The 21,126-nt window shown below is 42.8% G+C and overlaps 1 protein-coding gene across 2 annotated transcripts in view; it reads left to right on the top strand.

Annotated features, from left to right (window-relative positions):
- Nucleotides 1-10,746: 10,746 nt before the first annotated feature.
- Nucleotides 10,747-21,126, top strand: part of Golm2 (golgi membrane protein 2) — a 66,891-nt gene continuing 56,511 nt past the window's right edge. For both annotated transcript variants that reach the window (XM_027422006.2, XM_027422005.2), the window contains exon 1: nucleotides 10,747-11,353. In XM_027422006.2, coding sequence (XP_027277807.1) covers nucleotides 11,027-11,353 — 327 coding nt within the window. In that variant the 5' untranslated portion in view covers nucleotides 10,747-11,026. The remainder of the gene's footprint in view (nucleotides 11,354-21,126) is intronic.

Raw genomic sequence — 21,126 nt, 5'->3', positions numbered from 1 at the left:
AAACTGTAGCTGGAGATGTGGCTCAGTGGTAGAGCACTTGCCCATCGTGAATGAGGCTGTGGTGTCAATTCCAAACAGCTCTATCCCCAAATATTGCAATAGCCAGACATGGTTGGCCAGGCTTTTAATATCAGCACTTGGAAGGCTGAATTGTGAACTTAAGGCCAGCTTGAGCATTGTAGTGAGTTCCAGGCGAGCTTGGGGTACACAGTGAGATCCTAGCTCAAAAAACAAAATGAAAGACACGAAAACTGTGGGCTCCCTGGGTAGGTTAGTAATACACCTATAATTCCAACAACTTGGAAGGCTGAAGTAGGAGGACTGTGAATTCAAGGACAGCCTGGGAGAGATAGGGAGACTGTATAGCTTAACGACGGGGGTTTAGGAGAGTCCTATTCTCAACTGTGAACTTCACATGACTGCATTTCCTTGCTTTCTTGGTCTCTGGAGCCATGTGTGACTAATTTTTGGTTAATGAGAAGTAAAGGAACATGTATGTATACACATGAAGAAATATTAAAAAGTTGGGGTAGACTGTTATCCTTCCTCCTACTTCCTAGATCAAGAATGTCATGATCAGAGATAAACAAGAGGGCTGGAGAGATGGCTCAGAGGTTAAGAACACTGGCTGCTCTTCCAAAGGTCCTGAGTCCAATTCCCAGCAACCACATGATGGCTCACAACCATCCATAATGAGATCTGGTGCCCTCTTCTGGACTGCAGGGATACAAGCAGACAGAACACTATACATAATAAATAAATAAATCTTTAAAAATGGGAATACTAAGAGAGCAGCATAGAAGGAGCCTGCCATAGTAGTTTTAACAGCCTGCTTTGGGTTGAGTTTGTTTAGTTATTGGTGCTAGAGATTGAACCAGGACCCTCATATATGCTAAGTGTGAGCTCTATTACAAAGCTCTACCCCAACTTTGCTTTTGAATTTATTTTATGTGAAAGAGATGAAAATTCTGTATGAAACCATGATTGATTTTAATATGCTATTTCAGAAATGAGAAAACAAGAATATTGGGTAGCTGTCTGGTGTTACAAAATTAAGAAGCAAGCATGACTTTCTTTTTTATTTCTTCATAGTTCCGCAAGCATATCATGCAAAGCTTGATGAAATGTTTGGCTAAACCTAAGTTGTTTGGCATAATAGTTTTCATTTATACTCTCAGGTGCTATGTATCTCCTGTAATCAGGTTTTGTTGTTTGCTTTTTTTTTCTTTTTCTTTTTCTTTTTTGTCAAATTAACACAAACCTAAACATACCTGGGAAGAGGGCATCTTAACTGAGAAAATGTCTTCATCAGATTTGCCTGTAGGCAAGTCTGTGAAAGAATTGTAATAATTCTTCTGTACATTGTGAAGATGTGTTGCTCTCATTGTTAACAAAAAGCTGATTGGCCAATGGCTAGGCAGGATTTTGGGGGCACAGAGAATGCTGGGAAGAAGAAGGGCAGAATCAGAGTCATGAGACACAGAGAGAGCAGGGTTGGAATTACATAATGAGATAAATGAGCCTCAGGATAGCACATAGATTAATAGAAATGAGTTAATTTAAGTTATCAAAGCAAGCTAAAACTGAGCCTAAGCTATTGGCCAATCATTTATAATTAGTAATACATTTAATAATAATATAATTAGTAATATAATTAGTTTCTATGTGGTTATTTGGGAACTGGCTGGTGGAACAGAAAAGTCTGCCTAGAAATGACATTCCGGTATGGGGCAAGAATTTCCACATAAGACCTAACAAAGCTTAAAAAAAGATTCTGAACAAACAAAAATAGTGTCAAATGAGGCTTCCTGATAACTGTCATTTCTCAGGTTGGATCAACAAACAGAGGCTCAGCTCCTTTAAGAGGTGGCTTCCTTGGCTTGGTGCTATTGGCAAGCACAGTAGCAGCTCTTTTAAGAGGCCCTGCTACCAAACACTTAATGGGGTTTATGAGCAGCAGACAGTGTGACATTTAGTGACAGTGTGGACCCAACAACTTCCCAGAGCTGGGGCAGTAAACATGGCTCCTGCTGGTGCTTCCACCATGAGGCTAAGCTCTCAAGAAACCAAGTGAGGAGGAGCCAGCTGCCAATGCCATGTCCTAAACTGAGCCATGGCAGAAACTAATACAGCAGTTTAAGATTAAATGTGAAAAACCAAAAAAAAAAAAAAAAGATCTCATGCAATCAAAGAATAATACAGATGTTCAGTAAAAACAGATTCAGACAGAAAAAAACCCTAAATGGGTTAAAGTGTATTTAAAAATATACATAGAGAAAAGAGAAAGGGTATATAGAGTCATAGAATAAAAAATAGTTTAAAATAATAAAGCCCTCTAAACAGGAATAAACTAAAAAAATTTAATAAACCACATAAAGATGGGAAATACACAGAGAGTCTGGATTTGTATGTCTTTAGATTTTCTGATTGCTAATGAAGGAGCAACAGCTACTAAAACACATTGAATTATGAAAATTCCTAGATTAAACCAACCTATATATTTTTAAAATGTCTTGACTTAAAAATGGAGGTCAAAAGGTATGTTACTTTGAGGAGAAGTTTATGCATTTATTTCCACAGGAGATGAGAGGCTGTGGGTTCATTCCAAGTTGATATGAATCCGGCTTAATTGGGGAATACCCACTGCAAATCCTGGCTATAGAAATAAAGAAATAAGCCTAATGATACCTGCTGCCTGCCAGGGCCTGGCCGAGACTGTGGACAAAGCTGCTGGACACTGGAAAATTGATTGCACCCTCTTTGCCTAGACAAAACAAGGTCAGTCTTTTCCATGTCCCTCTTCCACAGAGAGGAAAAAAAAAAAACCTCTCACCTTATAGGCCTGGTGAAGATTGCTATTCTTTGAGACATCTGCCTCCAGCGATAATGGAGAGACTTGGGTATGGCTAACTGTATATGGACTGGCTTCTAACTGGCTTCTGTCACTTTTTAGTAGATTCGGATAAAATATACCCTTCTCAGATCTCTGAAATATTAATGGTTGTCAGCTTGACAGCATCAGACAGTCAGATCCACTATAGGCTATAGTCAGCATGTTAGCTGATAAAGTAATCACTACCTACTGTTCAGTCACAAGTTCAAGGTTTTTAAGTTTATTTTGGTTGTCATCTAGGTATAAACTTAAAGGGCTTTTCATCAGGCCAAAGGCACCTCTGTCCAATCCATATCTGGCTCTCTGGACAGAAGAAAAATGTACATGCTTCTAGCCCAAATCTGTAGTTATTGCTAGGACTCAAAATTATAAGTATGTTCCTGCTGTTTGAACAGATATCCGGATATCTGCTTTTTCTGCACTGTGGGATTCAGTAAATAAGTTTTAACTTCTGTTCCTAGTTTAAACGTGTCTTGAACAGGTTTCTGCTTCTGGCAGACATCTGAGTATCAGGCTGTTCTAAGTAGACTGCAAGCCCTGGACTTGCTGTGGATGTGAACCAGTCCAGCTGATGTGGACACCCCCTGTCTCTACAACAGTCTGTCAACAGCCCCTGGTGGATTCCCCATTGCCTAAATTCCCTTCTTTTGCTTTTGACTAGCATTTCAACCTTCTGGGGTCCCTAACTTCATCCCAAAGTCAGCAGGAAGTAACATGGGAAAGAATTCGCTGCCCATTTTCCTTGGTTAAAATGCTAAGTCAGAAGGGACTCCCTTGCATGGGGATGCCAATATCTCTCACTCCCTGATGGGGGCGCTAGAGAGACAGCAATTCCATGATTGGAATTTAAAAAAAAAAAATGGGGATGAAGGGACCAGCTCCCCATTTCTGCAGCCATGACAGTAACACGTGCTTGTCATGACCTTTTCCTAGTCCCTAGAAGTCAGATGCCTGCCTTATGGCAAGGAACCAATCCAAAGTTAGCTGGTGGCGCTATGCTTTACTGCTCTGGGCGTGCTTTATGGACAAGTGCACACAATGACATGCAGAGCATAGCAACCACCCTGGGAGGGCCTATGGGCCATAACAACCAATTGGCCAATCAACACAGGGCAAGCCCTCCAAGCCTGGAGGCACACCAATCCTAAGCCTGTGCGTACCCCTAGACACTCCCCTTATGCTGCCCTACAAGATCTCTAGGCAGCCGGTTTGAGCTGTCTTTGCTGGCCGTCCACCATGGCGCGTGGGTGAAAGACCCGAGCTAACATGGGGTTAGCTTATTAACGATAATAAAGCTTCATGCAGTTTGCAGCAAAAAAAAAGAAGGAAAGGAAGAAAGGAAGAAAGAAAAAAACCTAGAAGAACTACAAGACATGTGATGTATATTTACCTGCTCAAACATAAAACAAAAAATTATCTTTGGCTGACTTGTGTAAAATGCACAGCCCCTGCTTGTATTCATGCAGATATGTATGTTACCTTTAAAAGTTTATATATTTTCAGAACAGGGGGGCCAGGCACCAACAAAAACAGATGGTCCAGGTGATCCAGCATCCAAAACAGCTTCAAGACTGCTGGCTGAGATGATCTAGCTTCTAGTCAAGACTTAGCAATTATCCCGATTTTCTCAAGGTTCCCCCAAAGATACCAGCACCCACAAACAACAAGAAGTAGTTCCAAGACATGAAGTATGGGTGTGTTTTGGCTATTCAATGGATTATGAGTGTTTGTCATTGTCTGTGAGGGGGTGTTGGTTACAAGTTTTTATTGGTCATAGTAAGAAAAAAAAACTAAACAAAAGAGTTAAATTCAAAGATCTCTTTCTAAAGGGAAAAGAGGGATATTATATAAAAATTATAAGGATAAAGGGTAGACTATTGAATCTACTTTAATTCAAAAAACAACTATTAATCTCAAAATATTTTACATTGGTAAGGATTTTGGTTTATTGATAAAAAATTTAAAGTTAATTTTGTTATACTGTATATATGTTTTTACTCTTGTTTAAGATACTTTTGTAAACTGGGTAGTGGTGGCACACTACCTTTAATCCCAGCATTTGGGAGGCAGAGACAGAAGGATCTCTGTGAGTTTGAGGCCAGCCTGGTCTACAAAGCTACACAGAGAAACTCTGTCTGGGGGCGGGGGGGGGATATTTTTGTATATTGATACAAATTTAAGGTTATTTTTGTTATACTGTAATATGTTTCTATTTTTGCTTAAGGTATTGTGCCTATGCAGCTCATTTAATTATGCAAGGTAAAGTTTTAGTCCTTGAAAGCTACTTAGGATAGTTAAGAAATACAGGTTAATAGTCACACATACCTATCAAACTTATAGTTATGTTAGTTAGGTTTTCAAGGTCATACAGAAATATATTTTAGATAGATAGGTGATCTTCAAACTCTTCAAAGTGTGAGTGTGAGTGTTAAAGCTCTGGAGCTGCAAAGGTATCCTGACTTGGAAGCCAGGCTACCTAGAGCCTTAGGACAACTCTGGAGCCACAATGGGACAGCTCAGCCCTGGAGGGAAAGGTGTCCAGATTTGTCAGGAAGCCAGGCTACCTGAAACTGGAGTGTGGTGGGGAATGGTCTCCGGGCAGGATATAGCAATCCTGCTCCTCTCCTAGAGAGCTGTACCAGTTGAGCTCTGCTCTGTTTCCCCTAAGGTATCGTCCTAGCAGAGCTATCCGCTTCTTCCTCAACCCAAGATGTTACTTCTACTACACTTTTCTAAGGGGGAAGCCCTTACAAGAATGTAGCAATCTCCTCTGGCTCCAGGGAAAAGTTGTTACTTTTTCTGATCAGCCTTGCTCGCACCCCCTAAGGGAACATCTCAGCAAGGTTCTTTTGTTCAGCTTTGCTCAGCCCCCTCAAGGATATGTCTTAGCAAGGTTCTTCTCTTCCGCACTGGTGAATGAAGATCTTCACCCAAGACTCGTTTGAGAAAGATTTATTTGGGAAGGAGGAGTCCAGGAGAGTGGCTGCCTTGCCAAGGTGGGAAAGGACAGCCCATAACTGAACAGGCAGAGGGGCTCATATAGGGTATCTTAGGGACAGAGTTTTCCCTGAGGGAGAAGTTTCTCTGCTCAGGGATTGGTTAGTTTAGTTGGCCAGAGGCAGGGATGGCTGTGATTTCACAGTCAACCTGTGTTTCCTTTCACTGGTCCTTTTTTTAGTTTTGGAGCTCTAATTTTAAGACCAGGACTTATTTCTTTCATTGTCTCTGATTCTAGGGACAAAGTGTGTTTCTTTGGCACTGCTTTCAGAGTCAGGGTATGCTTCTTTGGTTCTAGATTTAGGGATAAAATATTTCTTTTACTAGCTCAGGTTTCAAATCCTGGGTGTGTTTCTTTTACTGAATCTGGATTCAGAGCGGCACATGCGTTTCTTTGGCTGACCCTTTTACCCTACACAAAAACCTACAGAATATAGCATTTAAAATAGGCTTTTCTTGACATTGAGACAGGTCTGCTCTGGTCAGCACTGACCTACTTCAAAAAAGGATGATAGGCATCAAAGAAATTCCATATAGCGTTTGCTTTATTTAGGCAAGAAACTGCCCTTGCCTCAACTGCTGACAGTATGCTGTCCCAACTGGATGAGCAGGTCACAAAGAAAAGTGACTGCCAAACTTTATCCAGACAGGGTAGGATAGTCCTTCAAAACTTTCTGCTTCACAAAAATGTCTGTTAGATATTCTACACTAGTAGGTTGAAGGTGGATGCCCCAACATTACAGAGGAACCCTGGGGTGACTATTCAGGCAGCCAGCTGTTTCTGTCATTCCTCTTAATTTTTGGAAGTGGATTGCTCTGCACTCCCTGTTCACTAAAGTAATATTATATCCTTCTCAGGTCTTTGAGGGGGTTGAAGACTAGATAGTTAAGTTACAATTCTACATAATCACAGTAGGAAGTAAATTAGGTATGAAACTTTGGACTCCCCAGGAGAGGACAACTGATGGGAGTATTTTCTCTATTTTGCCAAATAAAAGTAGACTGGCTATTGTAATTCTTATTCAATAACTGTTCTGTTGTGTATAATTTTGCTATGTTAAAGCTAAAACCTTCCTTTTTAACTAGACAAAAAGGTGGAAGTATGAGACATTTCTTTTACTGTGTGAATATATGTCACTGTGATGGGGTTAATAAAGAAACTGATTGGCCAATAGCTGGACAGGCAGAGGTCAGGCAGGACTTGCAGACAAAAAGAAAATGCAAAGGGGAAAAGGGGAACTGGAGGAGTTTTAGGGTAGATAGGAAATATGTGTTAATTTAATTTGTTAGAGCTAGTTATTAACAAGTCTAAGCTATCTGCTGGGCATTTATTATTAATAATGTCTCAATGTGGGTATTTGAGAGTGGCTGCCGGGACACAGAGAAACTCTGCCCACACAAGTCTGTGTGACATTTTCTTGATTAGTGATTGATCTAGAAAGTCTTCACCCACTGTGGGTAGTGCCATCCGAGGCAGGTGGTTTTAGTGCGATAAGAAAGTAGGCTAAGGGGCTGGAGAGATGGCTCAGAGGTTAAGAGCACTGGCTGCTCTTCCAGATGGACCAGAGTTCAATTCCCAGCAACCACAATGTGGCTCACAACCATCTGTAATGACATCTAGCACCCTTTCTGGCATGAAAGTGTACATGCAAGCAGAATATTGTATGCATGATAAATAAATAAATGTTTTAAAAAAGAAAGAAAGAAAAGAAAGCAGGCTGAGCTGGGTGATGGTGGTGCACCACTTAATCCTGTTTATGAATGCCTGGCTTTAGCTTGGCTGGTTTCTAGCCAGCTTTTCAAACTTACATTACCGGTTTCTTTTTAACCACAGTTTGCCTCTGGGCTTTTACCTTTCTTTATTCTCCATGTTTTTCTTTCCTTCTTACTCCATGGCTGGGTGTGTGGTTGGGTGGCTGGCCCCTGATATACTCCTCTCTTCCTTTTCTCACTATTCCTGTTCTTCTCCCTCAAGCCTAGATTTCTCTTCCTACTTATTCTCTCTGCCTGGCAGCACTTATACCGCTCTTGGTGATTTCTAAATTAGACTCACTATTAAGAGGATAGATTGAGGAGGCAACTGTGGGGGGTGGGGATCCCAAGGAGGAGAGGAAAAGAGTCCCTCAAGCATCAGCTCAGTGATTCCTAGCTTAAAGTTCTAGAAAAGTTACATGTGAGTCTGTAAAACAGAGTATAGTCAAATAGTGCTTTTAAGCACATGTTGGGAAAAAGTTTGTACATGTGTTTTGTGTAATGTAGATGTCAAATCCCATTTAAACAGACAACATCCTTGGGAAGAGCCACACTTTAAGCAGTTAATATCATTTAATGGATTTTCAACTACTGGCTGAGGTAATACATAGTTATTAGTAGAATAAATGGTTAAGATTTCCAGTCTGGGTGTAAGCATTGTGGCAACAGCTCTGATGGGATGGGAATACTGAGTGTTACAGCTCGGATGGAAAGGTATTCTGGCAATTGGGAGCCAAGGAATACCACCGGTCACAGTAAACATAGCAGCTTACAGCCCTACTTCAGAGAAAGGCTTCCCCAGTATAACAGTTCTGCTCCAACAGGGGAGGGTTTCCGGAGAGAGGAGTTTAACAACTTTGCTTCTCCAGGGGAAGGTTTCCCCAATGAAAAGTGGGGGGTCCAGGGTCGTCTCTGCTCCAGCAGAAGAAGGTCTTCATCCAAACCTCATTCAAGAGACTTATTGGGAGGGAAGAATCCAGGAGAAAAGGGCAGCTGGGCAGCTCAACAGCCACAAAACTTAACAGGCACAAGGTTTATATAGGGATTCTTAGGGGGCAAATTTTTTCCAGGAAGACTTCCAGGGTGGGGATTGGCCAGATTTCAGTCCCTGAGCTCATATTGACTGGATCTCCTGCTCAGGGATTGGTTAGTTTTCTGCACAGGTTTAGGGGCAGATTTGGCTCTGATTTCAGGGCCAAAGTGTGTTTCTTTCACTGGTCCTTTTAGCCTTTTGGCTCTAATTTTAGGGCCAGGGTGTATTTCTTTCACTGGCTCTGATTCCAGGGCCAAACTGTGTTTCTTTGGCACTGGTTTAAAGGTCAGGGTGCATTTCTTTGGTTCTGGTTGCAGGGCCAAAGTGTGTTTCTTTGGCTCTGCTCAGGGCGTTTCTTTGGCTGGCCCTTTTTCCCTATACTGGGGACTGGGAGAGGACTCAGTAGGAAAGGCCACATGCTGCCAAGCTGGATAACCTGGGTTCGATCCCAAGACCCACTTGGAAGGAGGGAAACTGTCTTCTGACTTCTAAACATGTGCCATGGCAGGCATGCCTCCCTCCAATAAGTAAATGTAATAATTCTTTTAAACTCCATTTTTGACCTGGCTTCATTTTGCCAAAGTCTGCTTGGTTGGTATCTGAGACAGAAGACTTCTCAGATCTTCTCAAGTCAGGGCTCAACTTTTTGAGACATTCACGTTGTATGCATCCCAAGCTGGATTCCAACTTCTGCCTCAACCTCCCAAATGCTCTGATTACAAGCAAAGCTAACCCAGGCTAAGAGGATAACTTTGATGTGAACTAAATAGTAACAAATTCTGGTGTTGTTTTTCTGTACAATATAAAAGATAAACATCCCTCTGTGAAGGCACAATTTTTTTGGAAGCAGACAAACTTTATTTTTGAAATACACAGGAAGCACAGACACAATTATTCAAAGTCTTTCTGTCTCAAAACTCTCAGCCAGTTTGAATAAAAACACACTAAATTAGTTTGTGTTCTTCAGGGCTTATACTCTTGGAAGTTCTTGACCCGGAGTCTGAAAAAAAATAACAGCAAGTCCATCTCCTGCTCACACAGGTGAAAACCAGCAAACGTTTGTTTGTTTCAACACGTATTTTTTTTTTAAAAAGCATGCAGAGGGGACAAGCAGGGCCTTCTGTGGAGCACTGAAATTAATGATAGGACGACACCTGCAACAAAGCAGCGAGCAACGGTGGTGGTAAGAGTCCCGTCCCTTGGTTTCCAGTCTAGCTCAGAAAAGACAGGGCTTTGAGGTTTCCAATTATCTTTGTGTCCTGGCTTTCTCATCTGTAAAAACCGTTATCGGGGGAGGAGGGATCTAAAACCAGGCGTGGAGAAACAACTTGTAAGCCCCTCTATTGCTAATTCGGAATGTGTCAGCCGTCAGTAACGGCGCATTAGCTGCCATTCACGGGGTGGGGACAGGGGAAAGCTTCTGGACTTTCTCCTCAGCCCAGGGGAGGAAAAAGCAGCAGGGTGTTTTTAAAATAGGAGCACCGCATTCTGGAATTCTTTCTGTCCGTGACAGCAGTAACCTTGGAAACCAGGCTGCAAACACATCTCAATTCCAGAGCTTCCGAAAGAAAGCTCAGCTTCTCCTGCTTGCTTTTGGCGTTGTCTGGGCACCGCTGATTTGTGGGCCTATGGTAGTAACTGTGTCGCTTTTTCCACGCCGTTGGTGCAAACAGGAACGAGCAGAAAACCCCTCTAGACACCTCACCAGAGCCTTCCCTACTAGGTGGTAACAATCCCGGGTTTCATGACAGACAAAACTGCCCAAGGGCAGCCCTAGAGCACGCTCTCCCTAGATCGGGCTTCACAGGGGCCACCCAGGTAGCAGCGGCGGCAGCAGCAGCAGCAGCAGCAGCAGCGGGCACACCCACCCAGGTACGCAGCGCCACCCCGACACCGCAACCGGGACCCCAGAGAACCCTCGCGAGATAGGACCGCAAGGGGACGAGAGTAAGCCCACTATCTCGCGAGAAGAGGGGGCGTTCGGCGGAAACGAGCAAATGGCCCCCTGGGCGCCCCGGCCCCAGCCGGTGGGCGGGGACGTAGGAAACCCGCCCCCTTCCGGCCCGCGTCCCCGCCCCCAGCCCTGAGGCGTCGGGCCGCGGGTACCGGCGCCTCCGTCTCCCGGTCCCCCTGCGGCGGGCGCCTGCTCGGCTTCGGCTCTCTCTCGGAGGGCTCGCGGCAGGGGGCGTAGAGGGGGCGGGGAGGACCCGCGACGCCCCGCCCCTTCCGCGCTCCGGCCGCTAGGCCCGCCTCTGGGGGGAACCTGGTCCCGAGGCGGCTCGGAGCGCAGGCCGGCGCTGCCCGCAGGTGTCGGCGGCGGCGGCGCGCGGCGGCGGCGGAGCACCGGCCCCATGGTGGGTTTCGGGGCCAACCGGCGGGCCGGCCGCCTGCCGTCCTTCGTGCTGGTGGTGCTGCTGGTGGTCATCGTCGTCCTCGCCTTCAACTACTGGAGCATCTCCTCCCGCCACGTTCTGCTTCAGGAGGAGGTGGCCGAGCTGCAGGGCCAAGTCCAGCGCACCGAGGTGGCCCGTGGGCGCCTGGAGAAGCGCAATTCGGACCTCCTGCTCTTGGTGGACACGCATAAGAAGCAGATCGACCAGAAGGAGGCCGACTACGGCCGCCTCAGCAGCCGGCTGCAGGCCAGGGAGGGCCTGGGGAAGAGATGCGAGGATGACAAGGTAAGGTCGAGCCCTTTCCTCGGCCCTCGTCGAGTTTTTCCTTCTCCTCTCCCGGATGAGGTGCTCAGATTAGCCCACCGGCGGTTGCTGTGTGCCTCCAGCGTGGTAGCGCTAGAAGCTCCCCAGCCCCCAGCAGCCCCGTTTGTTGTCAGACTTTGCCGGTATCGGCGCCACATTCTCCCCTCGCTTCCAGAGAGACTGGCTGTGTGAGTTCTAGTTCTCCAGAGTGGCCTGTGTGTGTGTGTGTGTGTGTGTGTGTGTGTGGATGCCACGCCGCCTTTTCTGTAGGAGCTCAGCTGCTGAGCTGGCAGCGGTAATCACCTGGCTTGTGTGGCCGCCTTACGTTCCCCGGGCACACAAATCTGCAGACTGCCAGGTATGATGGTGTGGGCATTGTCTCATCCTCAGTCTGTGCAGGCTGATCAATATTAATTTCTTTATTCCAGAATGGGGCCTCCCTCCCTTCCCTTTTGGTGCTCAATATACATTTTGAAACAGTATGACTTTTAGAATCTCTGTAAGTCGATGCGTTTTATGAAGTAGGTTTTGAAGAACAAATTATTTTTTGTGTTGAAAGTGGTGTGATAGATGAATCAGGAAACGTATGAGCCACACTTGTGACTTGGGCACCGTTAATCCATTATCCATTTCAATTTGAATTGTTAATGGAATTAGCCAAAATGATAGGATCTAAAAATAAGTTCTTAGGAACAGAATCTTAGGTCTGTGTGATTATTATTCTTGAAAGAAAATAAAATTGTGGATGCTGAATATTAGGGCTGGTGTTAAATGCAGATAAAAATACAAAATTTTAAATTCAAAAAACTTGAAACTACTGCGACTGTATCCTACTCATTTGTATTTGTTTTTGTCATTTTATTGATAGGCAACTTCAGTCGGTATAGCAGAATTTTGAAAATCTGGATGGGCACTAGAGTAGATGACTTATTTGTTGTGTGTGTGTGTGTGTGTGTGTGTGTGTGTACATGCCAAAGTACATGTGTGGAGGTCAGAGGACAGCTTTCTGGAGTAGGTTCTTTCCTTCCATCCTGTGGGTTCCAGGGACTGAACTCAGGTCACCTGTCTTGGCTGCAAGTGTTTTTACCTGCTGAGCCATGTTGCTGAACCTTACATTAAGTCTTGTGTGTGTGTGTGTGTGTATGTACTCACCTGAGTGTACATGACAACTTGTAGGAGTCATTTTTCTCCTCCTACCATATTGTTCCCCGGGGATGAAACTCAAGTTCCATGAGATTTCATGAACTCCCAACCGTCTTACCCTCTTTGACCTCTACCTTGCTTCCTATTTCATGAAAACTGAGTCTCTCAGTTGTTTCTTGTAACACTCTTTCTTCTTTACAGAGTATGGACATCTTCTCAGATGGCTAGAGCTCAGCAGACTTAGCACTTGCTACACACTAGACTCTAAACCATGAAAAACTCTTGGATACAGTAGGTAGAAACCTGTGAGAGTTTGGAGTGTTAAAATAGGGGCTTCAGGATGGACCAAGGACACCCTCTTGAGTTAGCTTTGTCTGCCTTCTGATAGTGGATCACACTGTGAGCTCTCAGCTGTTTCTTTGCTCTACCATCTGATAGACTTTAACCCTGTAAAACTATGAGTATTTTAGTTTTCTATTGCCATGAAAAAACACCCTGATCAAGGCAACTTATAGAAGAAAGCATTTTACTTTTGACTTAAATTTTTATTATTTTATGTGTAAGGGTGTTTTGTCTGCATGTTTATCTGTGCACCACATGAATATATGGTTCCCAAGGAGACCAGAAGAAGACTTTGGGTCTTGAGCCACGTTGTGAGTGCTGGGAATTGAAACTAGGTCCTCTGCACCAGGTACAGAGGAACACTGGGAAAGACACGAGTCCTTTGAAACACCAAAGCCTGCCCATAGTTGATTTTTTTTTTTTTTTAATTTTTTGGGGCCTGCCACCCAGCTCCCAAATAAATACATGGAGTATTATTCCTACTTATGAATGCCCAGTCTTGGTTTGGCTTGTTTCTAGTTAGTTTTTCTAATAAATTACCCTGTTTCTCATTAACTACAGTTTGCTTCTGTGCTTTTACCTTTATTCTATATATTTTTCTTTCCTTCTTATCCCATGGCTGGCTGTGTGGTTGGGTGGCTGGCCCCTGATGTCCTCTCCTCCTTTCCTCGCTCTTCCTGTTCTTCTCCCTTGAAACTAGATTTCTCTTCCTAGTTATTCTCTCTGCCTGGTAGCCCTGCCTATTTCTCTCTTCTTCAGCTCTTTATTAAGCTAATCAGATTGTTTTAGCCAGACAGAGAATCAACAGCTTTACAGAGTTAAGCAAATGTAACATAAAAGAATGCAGCACATCTTTGCATCGGTAAACAAATATTCCACAGCATAAATGAATGTAGCCCATCTTAAACTAATATTCCACAATACCTGACCCCAGTGACATACCTTCTTCGACAAGGCCATACCTCAAAATCCTTCCCAAACAGTTCTACCAACTGGTGACCAAGTGTTCAAACATATGAGCCTATGAGGACCATTCTTATTCAAGCCAGCCTTGGAACCAGGAAGGTGATATTTGCTTCCTCCAGTTTATTGTGCCATTTCTGTTATGAGAATAAGAGATCTTGAAAGTGTTCTCATCACTGTCCAGGAACCTGGGAAATCAGACCCATTTCTCTAGATTCTCCCCAATTTACTCTATTTTATTCTGTTCTGTAAAGGATTTTAACTTGGAGGAGTTTTTGGTTTGCTGGGGCTGCCATAATAGTACTGCAGACTAGATATAGAACTTAATTTCTACATAGCCCTGGAGGCAGGGAGGCCCAGGTCAAGGTACTGGCAAGGACTGGTTTTCTCTGAGAGCTCTTGCCTTGACTGCAGATGACGACGGCCTCCTTGCTCCCATTTCCTGCCGTTTCCTTGCTGCCGTTTCCTATGTGTATGCGTCCCCAGGGCTTCATCTTCTTAGATTCTGGGCATTTGGGATTGTGGGCTCTGTTGTACATGACTATTCTTCAAGTAAAACAAACGTCATCATCAGGAGTTTACCTGTGCCTGCTTAGAAAAGAGCATCCCAGCTGGGCTAGTTGAACTGTTCACATCCCCTCATAAATGGAGGAGGGTTCAGCCACTTATACAGCTGTTGTATGCAACTCTGTACTAATTGTTCAGGGTTTCAGGGAGGGACTAGAGTGTATAGGCTGGTGAAGACAGGGGAGAAGGGCTTCGTCTATGTGGCTGTGGGAAAGCTTTCATTTCTCCTGAGTAAAGACCTAGCTTGCCTTGGTTGGCTAAGGGGAGTGCCCACTCTCCTATAAGTAACTCATTACCTAATTGCTGTAAGGAAATCCAAAAAACTTACTGGCTTCCTAGGGGTAGATTTTTTTGTGTGTTTTCCCCTGGGCCCCATACTAGTAGCCTCATTTAGTCACTTCATTAAACTCCAAATATGACTATATTCTGAGATCCTGGAGGTTGAAACTTCAGCAATCATCCTGTATCTTAGAGGAAGCAATCATATACACAATGTAGTCTTTTTCCCCCTTCTTTCTACCAAAAAGACCCTTTGTTACAAGTACTGTATTTTTCTTTTTCTTTTTTTAGTAGACAAGAGTCTCACTATGCTGGGTAGTGGTGGCTGAGCACTTGGAAGGCAGAGACAAGCAGATCTCTGTGAGTTTGAGGCCATCCTGGTTTATAGAGCAAGTTCCAGGATAGCCAGGGCTACACAGAGAAACCGGTTTGAAAACTGAAGGAAAAGAAGAGTCTCACTATATACCAAGGCTGGTTCCAAGTGCTGGTATTTATATGTGTGCCCTCACGAAGCTTGAGATTAGATTCTTGTCATTTTGTCCCATTCAATGCAGCAGATGGTCCAGATCAAGCTCTTGATTGGGGAAAGGATCTATTTGAGTGTAGACAATGTCTTCCTCAAAAGCTATTGTTCTGTTATAATACACATACACAAAGGTTTGATTTTGAAACTAGGTGTGGTGGCATAGGCCTATAATCATGGCATGGGGAGGTAGAGGCTAGAGAGCCATGAGTTCAAGCCAACCTGGGTTACATAATGAAACTCTGTCTTGAGAAAAGAAAAAACACTCAGTTTTGAGGTTTGGAGCTGAACAATTAATTACTCCTTTTTCTCTTAACTGCCATAATCCTGACTGTGAATATATAAATCCCATACTTGTGAGGCAGAGGCAGGAGGATCTCTGAGTTCAAGGTCAGCCTGATCGACAGAGAGTTTTAGGATAGCCAAGGCTACACAGAGAAACCCTGTCCTGAAAAACAAAACAAACTATATGTATGTATTTATGCATGTATATGTATACATATACATACATATATATAATGTGTATATATACATGTATATAATTATATATATAGCTTTAGTTGAATGAAGAAAAGACAAAGAATTGAGAGCATATTATATTTTTCCTTCAAAAATTATCTTCACTCTGTGTACAACACAGTGTATAGGTATATAACATCCACACCCACCAAACATGTATATAAAAGCCCTGGCACACTGCAGATATTCACTTAGAAACCAAATCTGGGCAGTATGTGTGCCCTTTGCCACACTGCATTGCATATCTACTATCTGTATAATCAGGCAAATTATTTCTCTGTGCTTCAGTTATTCTCATCTATAAAAGAAAGATGGCAATCTTCCTTATTGTTTAGAAGTTTAAATAAACAAATTAAATTCATTAAAATTCTTTTTTGTTAAAGGTGTGCATCACCATTGCTCATACATTTTAAAATAAGGCTGGAGAGATACCTCTTTGGTTAAGAGCACCGGCTGCTCTTCTAAAGGACTGGGGTCTGATTCTCAGAACCCATTGGTGCTCACAACCATATGTAATTCCAGTTCCATGGGATCTGAAGCCTTCTGGCTTCCACAAACACCAGGCACATACATAGTACACAGGTATACATGCAGACAAAACTTTATACACATAAAATAAAAATAAGTAAATCTTAAAAGAAAATCTTAAAATGGTGTCTTAGCTATTATTATTCCTTTACTGCTTCTTTATTTATGACTTCCTTTTCTCCAGGATGGGGCTTTGTCTGTGTTCCTGCCTCTAGCTTACCTGTCATAATCTGGCCACTTTATAACTAATTTAATTGATACCTCATGTAACTCAAAATCATGCAAAATCGGTACCTTCATTCTGAGCTTCCTGTCCTACCTTATTAGTCCTGTGCATGATGTTCATATAACAATTATTAAAGCAGGTTAGAATTTTGGGCTTTCCCTTTAAGCAGTTCTCCCCATAAGCAAACCCAAGCACCCTCAGACCTTACTTTCAGAGTGGCTGTATCAATTACTTCATGACGTCAGAATGTTGTTTAATCTTTGAGGTCTTCTGTAGAGTGGCTGCAACCACCTGTGTCTTTCATTAGCTCCTGATCCAAGTTGTTCAAGACTGGCGGTTCTGCTGAATTTTTTCTCCATGTACCTTTCTCCATGTGTCATTATGATTCTTTATGTCTTTCTTCCTCTTCCTTGATTCATCCTCTTGCCCCACCCTTTAATCTACCTTCTGAGCCTTGTATATTCACTCTGTAGCCCCTAGGAATTCTGATCATGCTTTTCTTTTTTATGTATAATTTACATGTGTTATTTGAGCCACACTAGTTTATTTGTTTAGCTAATAGTTTCCTTGTGTTAACCTCCTCTTCTCAACATTGTAAGTTCCTCGAGCACAGACTGCTTTAAATTTTCTCCTGCGTGGTTTCTGTTAGTGTTTACAGCTGACTGAATGTTAAGAGTTCATTTCTGTATCTCTACCATATCTCCACCCCAGATTCTATTAAAGTTTTAATCCCTCCTATTTCAAATGTCACTTTTTAGCTTCTGACATTCCTAGGAGAGACACTTCACAGCAAACTCTCTGTTTCTCTGACTCTTACAATCTTTCTGGCCTCTCTTCTGCAGTGATCCCTGAGTCTTAACTGCAGGAATTGTGTTATAGATATATCAGCTGGGACTGGATTCCATAGCTCCACATTTTGATTGGTTGTGATTTTTTTTAAAGATTTTATTTATTTGTTACATAAAGTGTTCTACCTGCATGTTTGCCCGCACACCAGAAAAGGGCACCAGATCTCACTATAGATGGTTGTGAGCCACCATGTGGTTGCTGGGAATCAAACTCATGATCTCTGGAAAGAGCATCCAGTGAGTGCTCTTAACCTCTGTGCCATCTCTCCAGCCCCCTGGTTGTGATTTTTTTTTTATATGATGTCCATCTGTTGCAAAGAGAAGTTTCCTTATGAAGGGTGAGGGCTACACTTATCTGTGGGTATAAGGACAAATACTGAAATGTAGTTAGGGATCATGGTGGTTTAGTAAAGTGATGACTGTAGGTTCTCCTTTAAGATCCATGGCCTCACCGGGTGTTGGTGGCGCACGCCTTTAATCCCAGCACTCAAGAGGCAGAGGCAGGCAGATCTCTGTGAGTTCGAGGCCAGCCTGGTCTCCAGATCAAGTGCCAGGATAGGCTCCAAAGCTACAGAGAAACCCTGTCTTGACTAGGTTTCTAGTTCCAGACATGATTTCCTTCTCATTGAACTGGTGATAATTCCAGCTGTTGGTTACTACCAAGGTCTGTTTCTGCTCTACTCCAGTTCTCCTGGCTATTAAACTATACCCAAGTAAATGTACAATCATCTGGCTACTATTTTTCTGTCCCTTATCTACAATTATTTACACTTTTACTCCCAAGATTAACTCACCACACTTCATTTTTATTTAATCTGAGAGCTCTCTTCACACTTGTACACCAGTGGTGTCTATTCCTCTGTGGTGTCCGTCACTTCTGTTCCCTGTCCTCAGGCCCACATTGCCATGTTGTCTGTAGTTACCTGGGTTTTTGTGTACAACTACTGTTACTATAGGGTTATCAGACCTTGCTGGTGGTTTGTCAGTTCTAACTCAGAAGTCTCTGGGCCCTGTGTCTGAAAGGCATGAGTTCTTCAGCAAGGGACTTATTTTCCACCTAGGAGGCAGCCAAGGATGATAAGAACAGCTTATAACATTGGAGTCTCTTGGACAAGCCTGGCCAACAACTCAAAAGAAGGCTTCTGATACCTGGTGTTGGAGTTTTTGTTTGATTTTCTTTGGTACTTGGATGGAGCATTGTAAGCCCAGATAGGAAAATTTCATTAAGCTGTACATGTATATTCATACACCAACTAATTGTGTACTATAGGTATTTTAGGTAGATAGTTAATAGTATAATTTCTTAAGACTTTTTCAGAAATCCTTTCTGTATTTATCTCTCTCCTCTTCCCTAATTAGAGCCCCCTTGTTTTTCCGATTTCCCCTTCAGATGATTTGTACCCTGCTATTCTCCTCTTGTGCCTTCCACAAAAGGGTCCCATGGTCCCCTTTTTTTTTTTTTTTACTTTCCTGGTTTCTGAAGTTACTCCAGGATATGCACTTATATCTGAATATTTGGAGCTAGGATCCTCAGAAGGGAGACAATGCGACATTGTCTTTCTGAGTATGGGTTGCTTTATTCAATATGGTCTTTTTTATTCCTATCCGTTTACCTGGCTAGACCCTGAAAAAAGATAGGATAATCTTATTGATGTGTTTTAAACTTTGGCTTATTAAAACAAAAAAAGCCGGACGATGTTGGCTCACCCCTTTAATCCCAGCACTCCGGAGGCAGAAGCAGGCGGATCTCTGTGAGTTCGAGGCCAGCCTGGTGGCCAGAGCAAGTGCCAGGATAGGCTCCAAAGCTACACAAAGAAACCCTGCCTCGAAAAACCAAAAAATAAAAAAATAAAAAAAGGGGGGGGCTGGAGAGATGGCTCAGAGGTTAAGAGCACTGACTGCTCTTCCGGAGATCCTGAGTTCAATTCCCAGCAACCACATGGTGGCTCACAACCATCCATTATGAGATCTGGTGCCCTCTTCTGGTGTGCAGATATACATGGAAGCAGAATGTTGTATAATAAATAAATAAATAAAATCTTATAAACAAACAAAAACAAAAAACTCAGCTTTATATTTATTTTTTAATTTATCATTATCATCATCATCATCATCAAGCATCATCATTATTATTATTATTTTGGTTTTTTGAGACAGGGTTTCTCTTTATTGCTTTAGAGCCTGTCCTGGAACTCACTCTGTAGACCAGGCTGGCCTCGAACTCACAAAGATCCTCCTGCCTCTGTTTCCTGAGTGCTGGGATTAAAGGCGTGCGCCACCACTGCCTGGCTGATTTCTAATTTTTTTTTATTTTATATGTTTGAGTGTCTAGCGGCAAATGTGTCTGTGCACTGTGTGTGTGTGTGTGTGTGTGTGTGTGTGTGTGTGTGTGTGTGTGTGTGTGTGTTACCTAGTGAGGCCACAGATTGTGTTGTATTCCATGCATTGGAGTTACAGATGGTTGTGAACTGCCATGTGGGTGATGTGGGTGCTGGGAATCCAACCTGTGTCCTTTGGAAGAGCAGTGAGTACTCTTAAAAATAACATTGTTGAAGGCTGGAGAGATGACTCAGAGATTAAGAGCACTGGCTGTTCTTGCAGAGGTCCCGAGTTCAATTCCCAGCACCCACATGGCAGCTTATAACCATCCATAATGAGATCTGATGCCCTCTTCTGGTGTGTAGGCATGCATACAGACAGAACACTGTGTACATAATAAATCACTGGGATCGACATGTAAAACAATCTTGTTTCCAATTCAAATAAAAAAAATGGAGGAAAAAAAGAATACCACACACACACACACACACACACACACACACACACACACACAATACAAAACATGTTGTTGATAATTTTTTCATCCGTGTTCATCAGAGAGATTGATCAATGATTTTCTTTTTCTATTGGATCTTTGGTTTTGGTATCAGAGTAATAATATTGGTTTTGTTAAAAGAATTTACAAGTGGTGGTGCACACCTTTAATCCCAGCACTTGGGAGGTAGAGGCAGGCAGATCTCTTTGATTTCCAGGCCAGCCTGATCTATAGAGCAAGTTCCAGGACAACCAAGGCTATACAGAGAAACCCTGTCTCAAAAAAACATTAAAAAGAAAAAAAAAAAGGAATTCACAAATGTTCCTTTCTTTTCTTTTTTATGGAATAATTCAAGGAGTGTTGGTATTTTTCTTTGGAGGTCTAGTAGAATTCTTTGTTGTTTTCATCTGATTCTGTTTGTTGTTGTTTTTAGTTTATATTGCAGGTGTGCACCGTTCTGGTTGGACCTACTTTTCTCTTTTTTTCCCCAAATATATACTATCTCGAGTTTGAAACTCTAGTCTGCACAGGGAGGATGTGTAGCTCAGTAACAGCATGCTTGCCTGTCACGCAGTAGGGGTGTGTGTGTGTGTATGTGTGTGTGTGTGTGTGTGTGTGTTACAAAGAATCCAACCCACGTCCTTACCAATGGTAGGTAAGCACAGTACTGGTGAGCTGTATCTCCACTTGAAGCCCTCAGTTTGATCCTTAGTAATGCAAGAACAAAACAAACTCCAGTCTGGTAGGGAGTAGACAATTGGGAGAGGTTGAGCAACAGGTGCAGTGTTAGTTGACAGGATGAATAAGTTCTGATGTTCTCTTGCACAATTGGCTGACTACAGGTAACAGTAATGGACTGTGTTTCAAGATAACTGTAAGGATTTTAAGTATTTGACCAGCAAGAAATGAAAAGCATTTGAGGTGATGACTGCATTAATTACTCTGCTTTGATTAATATACATTGAATATGTATATCAAAAAATCACATTGTGCCCTATGTAT

The sequence above is a fragment of the Cricetulus griseus genome, chromosome 6 (assembly GCF_003668045.3).
Source record: "Cricetulus griseus strain 17A/GY chromosome 6, alternate assembly CriGri-PICRH-1.0, whole genome shotgun sequence".
In the NCBI taxonomy this organism is placed as follows: Eukaryota; Metazoa; Chordata; class Mammalia; order Rodentia; family Cricetidae; genus Cricetulus; species Cricetulus griseus.
The sequence above is the reverse complement of the archived record's forward strand: the minus strand, read 5'-3'. Positions and strand labels throughout refer to the sequence as shown.